Raw genomic sequence first — 17850 nt, forward strand, 5'->3', positions numbered from 1 at the left:
TTCTTCATATTAATGTATATAAAATCTCTCTTTCCTCACATTCCCTGGTACAAGAGTCAATTCCATCGATGTCCAATTCTGGGACATGGCATGCAGGACCCTTGTCCATTAGCTTCACTCTCCTTACCAAACCCCATTTCCCATGTTTCCGCCTACTGATCTTCTCTTTTCCTTTCCTCCTTCACTCTTTGCCCGAACTCTCCACCTTCCCCCACCATTTTGAAACTCTTTTTACAACACGAGCCTGGACTTGAGTCCAATTCTGCTGGGAAAGTTGTGATCTCTTCCAGCCGAGCCTCCTCATTCTCAGCATAGGAGGGCACGCAGACCAGCTCGAGTGGCAAGTTTCTAGCTGCGTGTATGTCTTGTGTTCTCCTTAGGGAAACTCTAAGCTCCAAAGGGCAGAGGCCAGGGGTTATGCTTCTTTTATATGTCCCCATGGTGTTTGTACAACGCTGAGGCCATGGATTTACAGCCACACACATTTACAATTCACAAGAAACCCCCAAATGCTTATATACACACAGAGATACACATACGTGTCAATTGCTCTAGACCTACCAGTGGGTAGCATAGATCAAGTCCAGCTGGGAAACATTTGTGTAGGGCACTTGCACATAAAACCCCATATTTTGATGCTCTAAGAGTTCATGATTAAAGAAAACTGAATGCTTCCCAGGAAACCCTGTGTAAAGGGAATCAGAAAGCCAGATTCTTTTTTTTTTTAATTTTTTTTAACGTTTTATTTATTTTTGAGACAGAGAGAGACAGAGCATGAACAGGGGAGGGTCAGAGAGAGGGAGACACAGAATCTGAAGCAGGCTCCAGGCTCTGAGCTGTCAGCACAGAGTCCGACGCGGGGCTCGAACTCACGGACCGCGACATCATGACCTGAGCCGAAGTCGGCCGCTTAACCGACTGAGCCACCCAGGTGCCCCAGAAAGCCAGATTCTTAAGATAAAGTCTCCCCCACTGTGGGTTATATTATGGGGCTAGGGTCTAGTCACGGTGATGAAGAAATGGCCCAGGCTTTCCCATCTGAAGATGCTGCTCCCATGCTGGGAATCCTGAGCTTTATGTTTACATCTTGCTAGCATCCTTTCCTCTTCTCCTTCCTTGTTAGGTGAGTAAAGAATGGTAGGCGGAGGTGGCTAAATGTCACTTGTTAATGTTGGTATTTTCAGATTCTGTTTGCATCCCCCTAAAACCATTTACTTTAAAGAAATCAAATAGACAACTGTGGTGACAACATTAACATTTATTTGCAAAGGGCATCATGAAGACTCATTGGGAAACCATGACTAATAATCCTAAAGAATGATCTTGCTAAGAGTTCTTCTTCCTACAATCCCCCCCAACCCCTAGCCTCTTTCCCCTTCCTTAAAATAAAACTAATTTGATTCAATGAGTTTAAAATACAGAACACTGCCACAGGCACTAATTCTGCACTCCCATGTAAATAATTCAGCTGTTATGTACATATATTGCCAACTATGAACTACACTACACACACATGTGTGCAGGTGGGCACATAACACTCTCAGCCAGGTCACGAAGGTCCAAGTGGACACAGACACGTTACAATCTGTGCAATGCTGCGGCATTCGTGGATTTGCCGCTCTGCACTCCACGGGCCAGAATCGACATTCACGGAGGAAGAGCTCAGAAGGGGAAGGTGACCGCCCGAGGCCCCAAGGTCCTCTGAAGGAGAAAAAACCCGGCCAACCCAGCCAATGCTAAAGGAGAGCACAGAAAACTGCCTTCTGACTCCAACAGGCCACAGAGCCCTGCTCACAGTCCCCGTCTCCTCCCCACTTCCCCAGCTGGCCGGGCCCAATCTTCAGACCTAGGGTCACTCTAACCAGAAGATTTCTAGGGGATGAAGAGGCAGCACAGGGCCCTAAACCTCCTCAGACACCAGGAAGACACCTTGTTTCAGGAGGATGTGCCTTCCAGGGTCTGTGGGTTAAGGGAAGCAGGCATGACCTCTCTGATGAGTTGTCCTTCCTGTCTACCTTTAAGCTTAACGCTCAACCTTACACACAGGTCTAGTCCTTTCCCACAGACCCCCATAGGCCAGCTGCCATTTTATGGTCACAGAGAAGGATTGGGAGAAATGGTCTCGCTTCTCGGTGACACTCTCTGTGCCCAGGACAGAAGGCCTGGGGACCACGTAATAGCAACTGGAAGCTATCATGACCCAGGGGCCCCCCAGGGAAGCCCACAAGTCTGGTCTTTGAACTGTTCAACGGTACCCCAAGACTGCTGTGACTCTTAGGCAGACTGAAACACATCCTATGGGACCCAGAACACCCAGGGCAAAGGGCAGCTTGTATATGTCCCTCATACTTCTCAAGTACTGTAGATGGTTCCAGTCCCACCTTTTCACTTCTCATCTGTTTATACTTGTATAGGAGGCTGGACAGAAGACAGCCTCTGAGTGAGGGCTTTTCTAATTCTTCTCACCTGTTTGGGCTCTTTCTTTGGTGAGGAGGCATCTAGGAGTCAAGAAACCACTTATCTCTGCTTTTCAGAGAGAGGAAAATGGGAACAGGCACAGGGCACTGGGGACCCCCCTGCAAGGGAAACAAGGAGCCTCCAGCATCATATCGGTACTTTCTGCTGACCGGCTTCTTATCCACTTACATGACTCAACCAAATTAATAGAACTTCAAATCTCAAATACATTCATGCCTTGAGTGCTAACCAAACCTACCCCTTGGGCATGAAGCAAGAGTCCTCAGCAGCTCTGGGGAGCAGCTGGTTTGGATGGACTTGCTGGCTTACAATCAGAACAGAGACACGTGGCCAAAAGGGTCGGTCATGTGACAAAGGACTGCCAGACGCCAGAGGGCTTGGAAGGCAGTAAGCAGTGGTTCTAAGCCAAGGGTCTGAGAGCCCCCCACACTCTGCTTTGCCTCTCTCCTTGAGCCTGCGGGAAGGGTGTGTGTGTGTGTGTGTGTGTGTGTGTAAGACGCTGCTGTGTTGACCAAGTAATTGTCTGAGTTAACAGTCACCTTACACTTTCTGACTCTGAGGCATATTTGGCTAGAATCTAGGTTCTGCTTCATGTCAGCAGGCAATCCAATATTCCAGTGAGTGTAAGTTTTTAAACTGAAACTGAGAACAGAGCACTCGAGAAATGGCTAGTTCTCCAAAAGAAGCACATCTCTGCTAAGCAGCCGTGATGTAAAGAAAGACCTGCTTCAGACAGATACAGGGTTGAGTGTAGGAAGAATGAGAGCCCTGTACCTTTTTCTTCACTCTATTCCCAGGGTGGGGGAGAGGGGGAGGCATCTGAGTGGGACTACCGATCTCTGGTTCTGGGGTTGGCTCTAGAAAGAGGCTCTGAGGTCGTGACGCCCAAGCCCCAGGACCAGGACCCCAAAGGGCAGTGCTCAGGGTGCAGCTGTCATGGGGTAGACCCTAAAGTCAAGTAGACACGAGAAAGAAACCAGGTTTCTCATCAAAGTCAAGTAGGGGATAAAGATGGAAAGATCCAGTAAGGGAAGACATGTTTGTGGCTCAAGATTGAGATTTTTCTCTCAAGTTTTTTCCAAAGGTTATTTGCCTTCACATTTTATTTTAAACTTTGTTTCCTAATAAAGAGATAGTAAGGTAAAGAGAAATCTAAGTTCATGCTTATAAATTTGGGTTGAGCATTAGCCAAGAGCCATAGAACCCAGCCGAAAGCTGTGGGGGTGGGGTGCGGGTGGGGCACAGGAGCCAGGCTCCTTGGGCCTTGTAATCATGCAGACTGTCTGGAAGCCACAGGCCCACAGCACAGGGGCACCGACCACGGGTAGAAACTACGGGAACGAGAATCAGATAGCCCCCTCCACCCAAACCGTTTATTGCACATGTAATGGGAAAGTGCGTATGTTAAGGTTTTCCCAGTTTGGGAAAATACAGATTTGTCCTACTAATCAGGCTTTCATCGTGTGTCTGCACAGGGCTGTGTGCATGGGTGTGACCGGAGAGTGGCCTGAGAAGCTTGCCCTCCCCTTAGCAGAAACATCCTGCTTCTGACCCTTCCCCAAACTGCCTAAAATTGTACCCTCAAAAGGGTTTCCTTTGGGTCAAGAAATCTACTCACCCTCCCTCTTTTAAAAAACAAATTCTCCAGGGAGGGATCATCTGACCATTCACACCTTACTGTGAGTTACATCGGCTCAGAAAAGTTAGGGGATGTTTGCCTGGAAGAGAAGAAAAGGGCTATTTTGGACCATGGGGTTCTGCCGCTGGAGGGGGCCCAGGAGACTCTGGAGGCACAAAGGCCCCTGGAGGGAGGATGGGTGGGGGAGGTGGGGGGGGGCGGGGAGCACAGCGGCCTACCAGCTCTGCAGCAGCCCCTCCTCTGCACACGGATGGCACTCAGGGAAAATGGAAACCCAGAACCCAAAGGGGTCTCCACTGCCTCTCCCCAAGCCTCAAGCTTTGCCAACTGGCAGTGATGATGTCCTGACTTCATCCAAAGAGTGAAGAGATCATTCCAGTATTAGGTGCTGGATCCTTCTTTCCTTGAACGAAATATCCACTAGGTTGACTCCTGACATCCTTGAGATGCAAAGTGCTACTCCCCATAACCTCCTCCCCCGCCCCTTCCCCAGACCAGGCTGGGAGCTTCTCCCAAAGAAAGTGATGTGGGCAGGCCTGCGGGCCCTTGCGGCTCCTCTCATGCCATGCAGAACCAGATCGTCTTGAACCAGATTCTCTCGTTCTGCCCTCCCGCAACCCAGAGGCTGTAGAAACATGCTAGGATCCTTAGGAAGAAAGGCATCAGAGAGAGAAAGCTCCACTCAGAGAAACATCTGGAAGGGAGAGGGCCACAGGTGGACCCAACAAGCTCCCTCTGAACGAAGTAAGAAGATGCCACAGAGGACGTGACTGCGCCCACTTCAGCCCGCCCGCTCCTCTACAGGAGGCAGGCCGAGCCTGGGGAGGGGCAGCCCTCTCTGTGGCCAGGCTGCCGCCCTTCATTTTCATCCTTTCCTGCCCCGCGTGGAAGGGCTCCTGTTGGAAGGACTCCTGTTGGAAGGGCTCGATATGAATACTAGAAAGATTCACAAGGACACAACTGGCGGCATGAGCAGGAGAGTGGAAGGGACACCCAGAGGCCGGAGGCCTCCGGACTGAGGGGAGGGAATACTCTGGAAGAGCGCAGCCATCTTCCAGCCTCGTATGCCACCACTTTCCAGGAGGAGCTGGGAGCCTTGCCCCCGCTTCCTCTGGACTGCAGTCTGTGCCTTCCTCTGCCTGACCCTGGCTCTGTCTAGTTCCCTCCCGGGGGACTGGCGGCTCTGCTCCCCGACCCGTCCCCATGAGAGCCCTCGCCATGCTTCTGGAGGAGCTTCTGGAGACTCCAGCCTCCCTCTGAAAAGACCACCATGGCGCTCGGCTCCAGGCTGACACAAAGGAGGAAACAAAGGGCAGGTGGGATGCTTATTGGCCCCAGAGGAGCAGGAGGCTGATCTCCCTCAGGGAAGACAAGGAGGAAGTGGGAGGGCCGGGAGCGCCCCCCGCCCCCCTCCGCCACTCCATTTTGCTTAGCTGGGGAGGTGCTTGCCAACCAAGGTGCATTTTCTCTGAGATCCCAGTTCGATTCCCATGTCCCAGGGGTGGGTTGTGAGGGCGAACCCCTCCCTCAGACCCCACCCCTCCGAGGAGCTCTGTCTTTTGGCATTCAGTATACGCACAGATCCGGAAACTTCATCTCGTAGACAGGGATGGAGTGGTTCTGAGGCTGGCCATAGGCTGCGGTGATGGTGCCTGACGGGCTCGGCGGGGGGCTGAGGCAGGGACACACGGAGGACAAAGGCATGAGAAGCGGGTTCTGGGTCCCAACCCATGCAGTCAAAAAGAGTAGCTGATTTGGGTTTTTCTTCGCACAGGAACCAGAGACTGTCACTCCATGGGTTCCTAGGTTTCAAGTTCTAGGATCTAGCTTGAAGTCTAGTTTTACTGAAGGCTTTTTTACAGCGACATCATTGTTTTAGGAAGTACCAGCCCTGGACCCTGGGGCCCCTGGCTCTTTGTGGGGTTCACTGAGCTGTCTCGATTTCCTTGTCCGGGAGAGCTGGCGGCTGACTGCAGCCCTGGAGACAGAGGCTGCAGACAGGGAGGCCTGGAGACAGGGGTGAGAGGGAGGACTTGGGAGCAGGGGGCCCTGCCCAGGGCTGCCACTTACCGGATGGTGATTTCAAAGATCTGATTGAGTTTGCTCTGCAGCAGTGATGCCTAGACACAAACAGAAGGAAGTGAGCTGGGGGCTCCCTCGCACCTGTGCTGGCTCTTGGGAGCCCACCCGTCCAGAGTCCCGTCTTAGGAAGGGAACTGGTGTGAGCTCATCGACAGCACTTATCTGCGGATCCTGGCCGCGGGTTCAGATCAGGGAGGGCCACCCAACAAAAGCACAGAGGCCAGGACCACCAGAAGGACCTCAGCAGGCAGTCCCTTAAGGGGCCGAGTTTCTCCGAGCGGGGCAGTAAGGCTTGGCAGGCATATTGTCAGGAGGCTCAGAGCTGGTTTCAGACTTTCCCTTAACTCCAAGGAGCAGCTGTGCACAGTTGGATTAGGGAGGATGCTGTCTCCGGTCCCTTCTGGCTCCAACTAAGGCCACGTGCACAGACAGTGAGGCTGTGTACGTGTTCAGGGATGGACCTCAACTCTGAGCTCATGAAACCAGCAGCACCTGCCTCTGGAGACGGGCCATGAGGTTAGAATAACATAGGCCCAGAAAAATCTATATGTATCTACATAAACGATTATGTTATTATTATGTATTATGATATACTAGAAATATATGACACATTATATGTAACGGAAAAGAAAATAACATGTATTTTTACCGAGAGGAAAAATTACAATAAAATAGAAGTTATTTGTGGATTCTGGATGCTTACAGTTATGTTTCACTGTCACTAAGATGGCCACTGTGAGTAACAAATCCTGGCCTATAGTCAATTTCAAGAAAAGTCTGTGCTCTTCCCTTAAGTACAGACGTAGACATGAGTCCTTCTTTTTACTTATCTGGCATCTTCTCTTTCCAATCTCTTTTCCAGGGCCAGGCTGTTCCACTTCCCCTGCTGGGGTCCCCTGGTTGGAAGCGGAACCCTGTGTTGCAAATGTTGGCCATCTCTCTTAAGCCATGGCTCCTTTCCCCACCACTCCATGACGAGGTGAGCATAAAGGCACCAGCCTCACAGAGTTGTCATGAGAATGACATAAGCTAATAAATGGAAGATGCTCGGGTGTGTGCCTAAGTGCCAGTTGCCTACTTGCTATTATAAGTTTTACAGTCTGCTTGACACAGGAGCTCCTGAGGTCAGGACTTCTTCCCTACATGGAGATTGTGAGGTTTAAAGGAGTGTAGGGCTAATAGCCAAGCCTTTTGGTTTGGGGGGAAACAGTGTAGTGCCAGGGCATTGTTGGGGGGACCGAATCTCTAATTTCTGGGTAACAAAAGTGCCAAGTCTCCTAGAAACTCAGTTCCATCCTGGGCCTAAGTCCAGTATCTGTTCTTTCCCCAAAGACTTACCCCTGTTGTGCCTCACTCACCCGGGCCCCGCAATGTGCTGCAATCTCCTCAAAGGGTGCCTTCTGGAACTTCTCCACCACTTGTCGCCGTCGTTCACGTTCCTGCTCCTCGACCGCCACACTGTCCACTGTGGTACAGAGAGCCGAGTCAGCCCCTAGGTCCTGCTCCGCTGATGTGGGGGCAAGGGCTGGAGATGGGAAGATGGGAGGACCCCTCCAGGGGAGCACTGTCTGTGATTGTGGTTCAGGCTCTGCCTTCTGCTGGTGGGCAGGGTGATAGCGGGGCACGGAGGGTGGGTGCCATTATTTGGCCCACGAGGTCTAGATCTTTTCCTGATTCAGCCTGAGAGCTCAGCCACTTTCCTCACGAAAGAGTTTGAGAACTAGGTAAGTGGATCCTTAAGCTGGGCTTTTAAAGCCCTGAGTGGCATTACCACTTGGACTCTCAAAGGGAGTTCCTGGAACAAGAAGTATTCTGGTGCTAATTTGAAAGGGACATCAACGATGGAAAAGCCAGACAGGTCACAAGAGGCAATACAAAGTTAGGTCCCTATGGCCCAGCAGTCCGAGGCTGTCTAGTTCGAGGCTTCTACATATTCCTTTTAGTATCCAAAATGAGTCGGCAAAAATGAAGACGGTCAAGTACGTTCACACTTTATGCACGTTCAGAAAGAATACCCTCAAAGACAACAAAAATTAAAACCGTTTGGCATTTGAGAGTAATTTGTTATCAGTTCTGGGAAAAATTCTTATTTGGAATACTGCATTGCCCAATAATCCAGATAAATGAGGTACTACATTTTAAGATCTATTGCCAATAAATATCAATTGATTTGCTTTTTTTTTTTAATTAAAAAAAATTTTTTTTAACGTTTATTTATTTTTGAGACAGAGAGAGACAGCATGAATGGGGGAGGGTCAGGGAGAGAGTGAGACACAGAATCTGAAACAGGCTCCAGGCTCTGAGCCATCAGTACAGAGCCTGATGTGGGGCTCGAACTCATGAACCGTGAGATCATGACCTGAGCCGAAGTCAGATACTTAACCGACTGAGCCACCCAGGGGCCCCTTGATTTGCTTTTAATATCTTTCATTGGTCCGCTCGTTCTTCTGTAACACAACCCACCAAAAAATAGCCAAAGTGTTTATACAAAATTGTTTTTTCCCTAACTGGCTGCAACCCTCAGTTGATTACTTTTTTTTTTTTAAGTTTATTTATTTTGAGAGCGAGCGAGCGAGCAAGCAAGGGAGGGGCAGAGAGAGAGGGAGAGAGAATCCCAAGCGGGCTCTGAGCTGTTAGCGCAAAGCCCTGTGGCAGGACTCAGTCTTACAAACCACAAGATCGTGGCCTGAGCCGAAACCAAGAGTGGGACGCTTAATTGACTGGGCCACCCAGGGCCCCTCCACTGATTACTTTTACAGGCAGCGAGCTGTCAGTAGAGAAAGGGTGGCTTGACATGGATATGCTGGGCAGCACTACTGATCCCCATCTGGAAAGCAGAATTGATCATTGCAGCTTTGTAGTTGTTGGGAGTTTAGGGGAAGCCGCCGGCCTCCCTTTACCTCTGGGCTGAATCCTGCATCAGGCTGCCCACACCCACGCCTCCCCCCAGGACCCAGCCCCGGCATCCCCTCCAACTTACCGATGGCCTTCTTTAGCGTCTCATAGGTGATCTCCTCGGCAGGCACTCGCTGAGGGAGAAGGAACAGAAGTGTTCAGAAAAGGGGGATGGAGGTATGGGAGGCAGCCTTGGCTTCCTCAGTTATCTGGCAGCCCCTTTGCTTCTCAAAAGACTGTCCCGATGGGGGGAAACGCCCCCAGGACACCACCTTCTCACCAGGGTCCCCGAAGCTCCCCACGCAGGCAGGCGCAGAGCTCCCCACTGAAGAACAGAGCTGCAGTGAGATGGAGGGGGAAGGTCCCTTCCTCCTCAGAGTGCTGAGAATCACCTAAAAGAACTCGCCGCCCTCACCCCTAGCTGGTCACATTAAGCCCCGTGGGAAGAAAACACTGCCAAACTCAAAAAAATCTGAGAACATAACAGAAAATATTGGCAGCGAGAGGAAGCAGTTGGCAAATATCTCAAATGTAAATTTCAAGAACTGGATAACACTTTTGAAGGCTTAGGATATAAAATTATCTTCCGAGGTGATATGAGTATTTACTAAAGGTAAGACATGCTGGGGCTGGTCCAAGGACCTGGGTCCCAGGATCTCAGTCCTCAAAGAGCCTATTAAAGGAGGTGGCAAATAATGAACCCAAAGAAGGATTACCCCATGGATCGTCGCCTCAGGCCAGAGGCTGAAAGTCATGAAACGTTTGTACTAAGTCCCAGGTAGTCCCCAGTAGACTCTGAGCTGCTCGAGGCGGGCCCCACGATTCACTCATCTCCCATCACTTAAACATAACATTAAGTGGAAGAAATAGACACAGAAGAGAATGACTTCACTGACACAGAGGTCAGGAAGTGACCTGAGACAGGCTAGTGGCTCCCTTTGCGAAGGGGGTCTCTTGGGCAATGACAATGTTCTATTCCCTGATTTGGGTGTGATTGCACGGGTACATTCCTTGTGTGAAAATTCACTGAGCTACTGTATTTTTCTGATTTGTTTAGTGTTTAATGGAGGCTGGAAAAGCCAGAGATGTACGTATTGGGATACAGTCATTTAGGAAATATTCAGTGAACACTGAGTCTGTGCAGGACTCTTGGCTGGTCCCTCAGTAGAAATGGCACAATCTGTTAGCTCAGGAATTATGAGCCTGAGACAGCTGTGCCATCGGTCACTCTCAGGAGTCATCCTCTCTGCACATCCATCCACGCAGCCACTCAGCACTGACCAACGTGTGAGGTGCTAGGGAACTGGGTGGTGGCAACAGAGAAAAGGAAGGTCGCTGGTTAAGGGCAGGTAGAGAGAGGCTTATGGAGAAAACAGGACACAAGCTGGGCACGGAGGAGTGGGTGGCTCATGAGAACAAAGGTGCGGAGGAAGGGACTCACACAGGGGATTACAGCAAAGACCGGCAGCTGAAGGGGACCACGTGGGGGAGACCGAGCAGACCAGCCCCAGGGGCACAGTGGCTTCTGCCAGAGAGGAGAGGGAAGTAACATGATCCAGTAGGACCAGTCCAGACTATAAACGGCTCTGAATGCCAGGTACTGGGTTTGGGGCTTGACTAAACCTGCATTTATTGATCAACTGCTATGAACTTGGCATAGAAGGCTACAGGGAGCCAGCACAGGATTCAGGTGGGGCATGGTGCGCTGAAGGTGGAAAGAAGGGTAGCCTGGCAGAAGGTCATGGGGTGGAAGCCCCCACACCCCTGCTTCAGCTACCAAGTCACCCCCCGAGCTAGGTGGACTCTCCAGGAGGGAAAGGGACCCATTCTGGTGGCCCAGGCGACATTAGAGAGTAGGAAGCTCTGTACACATGCCAGCATTTCTCCTTCCACCTCGCTTTACTCCTCGATTCCCGAGGCTTTCTTAACTTCCGGAAGGGAGAACCACAACTCTGGAGGAAACAGCAGCCAGCTCATGCTCTGGTCCTGACACATTTGAGGTTCCCTGTCCTGCAGAGCCAGAAGGCCTTGGAGGACACTTGGTTCAGCCTCATTCCCCTCTTCCAATTAGTGGGAGTCAGAGCCTCCTTCCTTCCATAGGAAAGTTCCAGACGAGTGCCCCAATGAGAGAAGAGTTGAGAAAGCAGCTGAGGGCATAGAGAGAGGCTCGGTCCGGGCCCCAGTGACTTCTCCTTGCTCCAGTGCATCTGAGGAAAGGCTCAGGGTTGACATTGTCCTCCATGGCTACACCAGCCCCAAGGGGCAGAAGGCATACCACTCCCCCAACCCAAACTGTCCTGGCCTACCCCACCTCCAATGAAAATCCTCCTCACTTCTCACTGAAGCTTCCCCATGTCTCCGTCAATTCCCTTAATGGCAGGAGACACCATTAAACACAAGTGTATTTTGTCTTACAGCTTCACCTCCCTCATGACCCCTTTCTCTCCCCCTCTGCCCCTCTCCTATTTTCGTCTCTTCTGCAGAAGTTGGTTATTTTCATTGTGATTCCTTCCTCTCGCTGACTCATGGGCACATCTGCTTTATTTTCTCAGGTATAGGAAGTAAGGGCAGGGGAGATGCCACAAGTTATTTCGAACAGAAGTTAGATATTCACAGCCCCCAAGAGATGGTGGAGTGACAATGACATCTTGAAGCTGCAACTTGGTCTTTAAAAAAGCACCTCTATTGATCGATCTGGAAGAAACACCATGAAAACTATTCTCACCCCCATCTCTCCTATTAGGCCTTCCAATATCCAACATGGTGGATGTCTGCCTCCATTGGAAATGGGGAATAACTACCAGCAAGCCTTTCAAGAGTGATTTGTGTGACATTGTCATGGGAGTGTGCGGCGGGGGGGGTGGGGGCTTAGGGGGGAGGGGGGCGCACATGTAATTTTTCCAGATGGAAAGGTCTATGACATATATGATGAGTCAGTAAGAAAATGGGATATTTGAGAAATTTGCTTTCCCTGCGACTTTAAATGGGTTATGCAGTTAAGGAAGCCTGGAATATGGAGCATCTGATTGCATAGGAAGCAAGAGCAGGTCCCCTCCCCTTGGGATGCAGGACAATATATTAAGGACACTCACCTCCTCCTTCTCTGGGCTGTTCCTAGATTCCACCTCCACCTGCAGGGAAATGGTTTCTCCAATGCTCTTCCTCTTGGATAAGCGATCCTCATCTGGGAAAGGGAAGCCCAGATGCTAGAGTTCCCAGGGCTCAGAGTGAGCCAGGATCACACCTCTAGCACCATCTCTCCCGCCCCACCTTTGCCTGGCCCACAGTCCTCTGAGGGCTCAGTATACACCAAGGCGACAGCTGGTTTATCGAAGGCTGCCGGCCTCCTCTGCTCATCTTAGGGTGGTGGGTTTAGTTCTTCGTGGCTAAGATTTTGAAATCATCAATGAGCACAAAGAAGCTGCTCATGACCAGAGAGCACATGTCACCTGGAGTAAGTGTCATCCACTCACAGCGCAAGTAGCTAGCTGTCACTGGTGAAGCACTTGCTAAAGTGCATTTGCCTTTATTGTTTCATGCACGTCTCACACCAACCCTCTAAGGCAGGTGTGGTTAATCCCAATTTTATAGTCAAGGAACCCGAAACCCAGAGATGCCAGGAGACTTGTCTAAGATTTTTCAGGAAGTGAGCTGCGGAGAACTGGGTCTCTGATTCTACACCACAGCCCATGTGGGTACTTTCTGGCTCAATGGGGCTTCTCCCAGTCACAGGCCAGCCTATCTCGTGGGCCACGTTCCCCAGGGATCCTGCCCTGAGGAGAAGAGGCTGGGGAATCAAGAGCATCTCACTGTGTCTTTCAGCTCTTGGGTGACACGCAAGGTGCCGGGGAGGCGACCTACAGACACACAAGTCCCTCACTCTCAGGACCCTTCCTGGTGGGGAAGAGGCAGACGCAGGCTTGGAAGTCCTCGCACGGGGCTCCTACCTGTCAGCTGAGGGATGTAGGGCAGGCAAAGCCTGTCTGAATTGTAGCCGCTGCCCCCCAGGACTTCACTGATCTTGCTCTGGCGGAAGAGGAGCTCAATCACTACTCCATCAAGATTTTGAGACAACCTGGGAGCCAAAGAAGGAAAGAGGCAACCAGAGTGATTTCCTAATGACTCTCCTTGTTACACAAGGAACATCCATCATACAAAATGACAGGGAAGCAGAAGGAAAAGAAAACCACCCATAGTCCCACCCTTCAGAGACAACATCATTACATGTTGTGCAGAATCCCTCAGCCACATACTTGTATGCACACACACACACACACACACACACACAGACACCACCCCACCCCCTAAGTTCCTGTTCTGTGATCGATTTTATCCACCGATTACACAGCACCTGTTTCCCATTAACTTTTCTTCCAAAACATTGCGGTGGAAAGGCCACGGTCCATAAAGCTATATTAATAATATCATAAACCCCTATTGTTGGACATTTTGTTTTTTCCCAGTATTTTCCTTGAGTTCCTCTGAGGCTCAAGTGACACTGGCCCACAGACTTCAGTCCCAGAATGCCACCTGGACCAATCCAGTGTCTTGTAGGAACGGCTCCTCCAAGATGCACGTCCCATGGGCTTGGGCGAGGCTCCCAGAGGGCATGTCACATACTCTATAGCACAACGCACCGACATGGCTCGAGGCGTGGATTACAGCCATGTGAGGAAGGCCACACTTGACCCAGGACTTCTGGGCCACAGGCAGGGTCCACTTTCAGCCCTTGAGCCCATAGAGGCCTCAGCTCCTGGCTTCAGACCCCTTACCCTCTACTCAGCTACCTTGGGTGTCCTTGATCATGTCCCAAGTATGCTCCTCACCTAGGCCTCTCCACAAACACGTCCTCAGGGAGCATGTACGGAGCCTCTTTCTTCCTGGTCTCTATCACCTGGAGTTGGGAGGAAATCACATGAGAGCTGGGTTTGCCAGGGAGGGGGAGCTCTGCATAGGCGAATGACAGCGCTCTCCCTCCAAGCAGTTGCTTCCTCCAGCAAACTCCCTGGCGGAGCCCTTTACCGATAGGCTCCTGAGGGATAAACTCAGATCCACAGGGGTCCTCAGGGCAGGCAGACTGCTCAGGCTATCCCCAGTGACACATGACATATATGCATTAAGTGTCTTGCAAATGCAGGTGCTTAGCCCCCCAAGGGACTGCGGTTTCTGGCTCCTGGGCCCTACTTCCGTTTTCTATGTGAACAGGAAAAGGGAGGATAAGTCATACCTTCCCCCCCAACCCAGGTGCACTGCAAAAACATCCTGAGGGACAGTCACAGAAGGAGTTTCCCTCAGTACCCTCTGCAAATTTTTGACGGGAAAGGTGGAAGTTACCAAGACGCAAGCAGGGGAGGATAGCAGGGGCACAAGTCTGTGCAGGAGGTGAGGAAGCCACGATGCTGCTATTTTAATAAAGAGGATGTCAGGGCATTGCTTTTCCTGCACCCCTTCACTGGTCCATGCTGGGGGGGCACAGTGACATAGCACCCTCCCCCATCCCCCCAGCACCCCCAAGCCAGCTGAGACTGGAGGTTTCCCATTTTCTTTCATTTTGCTAGTGTATTTTAAAGTTAATCGTAGACACTATCCCATTCCACCTGTAAATACTACAGTGGTTTTTATTATTGTGGTTTGTTTTCCTTAATTGGTTTTTTTTTTTTTAAGTTTATTTTGAGAGAGAAAGCAAGGTAGGGGCAGAGAGAGAGGGGAGAGAGAGAATCCCAAGCAGGCTCCACACCGTCAGCACAGAGCCCGATGTGGGGCTCGATCTCACAAACTGTGAGATCATGACCTGAGCTGAAATCAAGAGTTCAACGCTTAAACAGCTGAGCCACCCAGGCATCCCTGTTGGTTTGTTTTTAAATTTTTATTTTATTTTATTTTTTTAGAGAGAGAGCCCATGAGTAGGGGAGGGAGAGAAAGGGGTGGGGGGGGGAGAAAATCCCAAGCAGGTGCCACACTCAGTGTGGAGTCTGATGTGGGGCTCAAACTCACAACCCTGGGATCATGACCTTAGCTGAAATCAAGTCGGGCGCTGAACTGAGCCACACAGGCACCTCTTGTTGTTGTTGTTGTTGTTGTTGTTGTTGTTGTTAAGTAGGCTCCAATGCAGGGTTTAAACTCACGATCCTGAGATCAAGACCTGGGCTGTGATCAAGAGTCGGATGCTCAACTGACTGAGCCACCCAGGTGCCCCAACACTTCAGTGTGTTTTAAAATGTCTTTTGGGGACAAATGAGGACATGTGATTATAGATTGGGTATTAGATAGCACCAAGGCATTTCCGATAACTTAATCACGTATGTTAATAGCATGGCAATGATGTTGGAAGGTGTCCATATTTTCTTGAGGCACAATGCTGATATATGTAGGGGTGAAAGGACATGATAGCTGAGATTTGCTTTAAAATAAGAAAAAGAAAACAAGATAGATGAAGCAAACATGGGAAAACCTTCATAACTCTTTAATCTGCATGGTTCTACTCACACTGCTTTTGGGATATTTGAAAACTTTCAGAATAAAACTTTTCTAAAAAGTAGTTTCAGGGGCACCTGGGTAGCTCAGTCGGTTAAGTGACCAACTTCAGTTCAGGTCGTGATCTCACAGTCTTTGAGTTCGAGCCCCATGTCGGGCTCTGTGCTGACAGCTCAGAGCCTGGACCCTGCTTCAGATTTTGTGTCTTCCTGGCTCTCTGCCCTTCCCCGCTCATGCCTTGTCTCTCTCCATCTCTCAAAAATAAAGAAATGTTAAAAAAAATTTTTTTTAAGTAGTTTTAGTCCCAAATCACATGAGAGGCATGTGTACCTATGTCTCTGGGAGTGAGGGCAGCACAGAGGGACAGGAAGTCAAGGCGGGCAGGTAGCAGCAGGTGAGGAAGGGGTATAGGTTCTTGCCTGTGGCCAACCCCACCATGCTATGTCATGTTACCCAGGAGGAAATGCTACTTCTAGTAACTCCTCACTGTCCCTAGTTCTTCCGTCAACCCTTCCTCAAGGCCTGGACTGAGCACAGGGCTTATACAATTAAGGAAAAGTTATTCTGGGGAAACCCAGGGTTGAGGGGCTCCTGAGCTGTCAGGGTCACAAGGACACCAACCTCATGGATGTGCTGGCAGAAGGCAGGTACTGTTGTGAGCTGGCTGATGAGGTTCAGGTAGGCTGCACCCAGCGCGTAGAGGGCACAGCGGTTGTATACAGGCAGGTTCTCTTCATTGACCTGGGCCACATCCTGTGGCAACACAGAGGGGCCCTGGAGTTTCTTAACTGACAAATTATACCGGTGCCCCCCTTCCCCCAACCTCCCCCAACCTTCTTTAGAGATGGCCCATTTCTCTAGACTAAGCCTTTTCCAGCATTTGCCCCATAACTTGCTGGGAGACAGAAGTCATCCTCATTACAGCTGAAGTGAATCATCCCTAGAACGATCCATGAGCTGGAGGCTCATAAGTACTTGAGTAGAGGGGTATTGACTTCACTCTCCACTTTGCAGTTCCAGCTTTGGTGACCTTGACGGTCCAAACCTTCATCATTAATCCTACCTCTAGGATGCTGTGTCCTTCAATATAGACCTTGAATGATTCTTGGGGGACCGGACTGGATTGCTAAAACTGGGTCCATATGTTAAGTTGAAAAAGAAGCAACAGTTACTAGGGATTGGGACACAAAGGAATCTCAAATTCTAGGCTGAACACCATCATAGCAGCTGGGTTGGCCTTGCAGGATTCAAGGCAGCACTGGTGGCCACCACTCAACTCCCAGATTTGCCATAATTCGTGCTCCTAGGGTGGGATACGATGCCCACCTAGCTGCAGGACCTCGGAGACCCTGGTCTTTTGAGGTCTGGGACCCACCCCAGATCCCAGCATCGTTGACAGTATACATCCACCCAGAAAGACTCTGCAAGTCTGGAGCCCTCTGTGGTGAAGCATGGCTCTCTTAAGAGTCGTGACGGAGGCTTGTTGAGTCTCCAGGTCCCAGGGCTTGGGGGTAGAACTAGGAACATGTATTTTTAATAAACGCTATGGTAATTCTGAGGCACAGCCAGGCTTGGGGATCAGACGATCTTTAGACAAAGTTTGTTTTGGGATCACGCGGAGCTTATATGAGCGCCCTCTTGATAGTCCTTGGGGTCTCATTCAGACCTTGTGAGACTCGAAACACTAGGGGCTAAAGGGTGTTTTTGAAAGACCCCGTTCCCTGGGTCTCCTTTAGCCTGAGCCATGACTGAAGCACTGTTTGGTGGTTTCCCGAACAGAACCACGGCTTGTGGTCTCTGGAGGAAGGGCCAACCAAGGGTGCCGTATTCCCGGGCTCGGGGATCGCTGTTGAGCCACTTCTACTTGGTGCTCTCATGAGTGCTTGGCCCAAACCGGTCCCCTGCCCTGATCCCAACCCCTATGTGCCGCCCACACCAGGTCCCACCTGAACAGCCAGCACCAGGCGGATGAGGTCCACCACCACCTCCTCATTGGCCAGCTCAATGCTGATGAGGGCCAGCAAGCCGTAGAGCGCCTCGTAGTGCTTCTGTATGTTCGTCTCCTCCTTACAGCTCAGGTAGATGTGTCTGTAGAGCTGCTGGGAGTGCTGGGTGGGGGGAAGGGTGGGGCAAGGAGATCGGGGAGGAGGACAATTCTGCAGGCGGTGCCACAGCTGGGTGCCCCTCCCACCTCCACCCTCCGGGAAAGGATGCTTTCTCTCTCTCTCTCTCCCTCTTTTAAGTTTTATTTATCTAAGTAATCTTTACACCCAACGTGGAGC

At 50.6% G+C, this 17850-nt stretch overlaps 1 protein-coding gene across 1 annotated transcript in view; it reads right to left on the bottom strand.

Annotated features, from left to right (window-relative positions):
* Positions 1-1240: 1240 nt before the first annotated feature.
* Positions 1241-17850, bottom strand: part of EFR3B (EFR3 homolog B) — a 47525-nt gene continuing 30915 nt past the window's right edge. Inside the window, exons 14-22 of the mRNA XM_049652454.1 lie at positions 17515-17676; positions 16190-16321; positions 13921-13988; positions 13042-13169; positions 12187-12278; positions 9180-9228; positions 7558-7664; positions 6188-6237; positions 1241-5789 (exon numbers count right to left, since the gene is read on the bottom strand). Coding sequence (XP_049508411.1) covers positions 5684-5789; positions 6188-6237; positions 7558-7664; positions 9180-9228; positions 12187-12278; positions 13042-13169; positions 13921-13988; positions 16190-16321; positions 17515-17676 — 894 coding nt within the window. The 3' untranslated portion in view covers positions 1241-5683. The remainder of the gene's footprint in view (positions 5790-6187; positions 6238-7557; positions 7665-9179; positions 9229-12186; positions 12279-13041; positions 13170-13920; positions 13989-16189; positions 16322-17514; positions 17677-17850) is intronic.

Source organism: Panthera uncia, assembly GCF_023721935.1.
Source record: "Panthera uncia isolate 11264 chromosome A3 unlocalized genomic scaffold, Puncia_PCG_1.0 HiC_scaffold_12, whole genome shotgun sequence".
In the NCBI taxonomy this organism is placed as follows: Eukaryota; Metazoa; Chordata; class Mammalia; order Carnivora; family Felidae; genus Panthera; species Panthera uncia.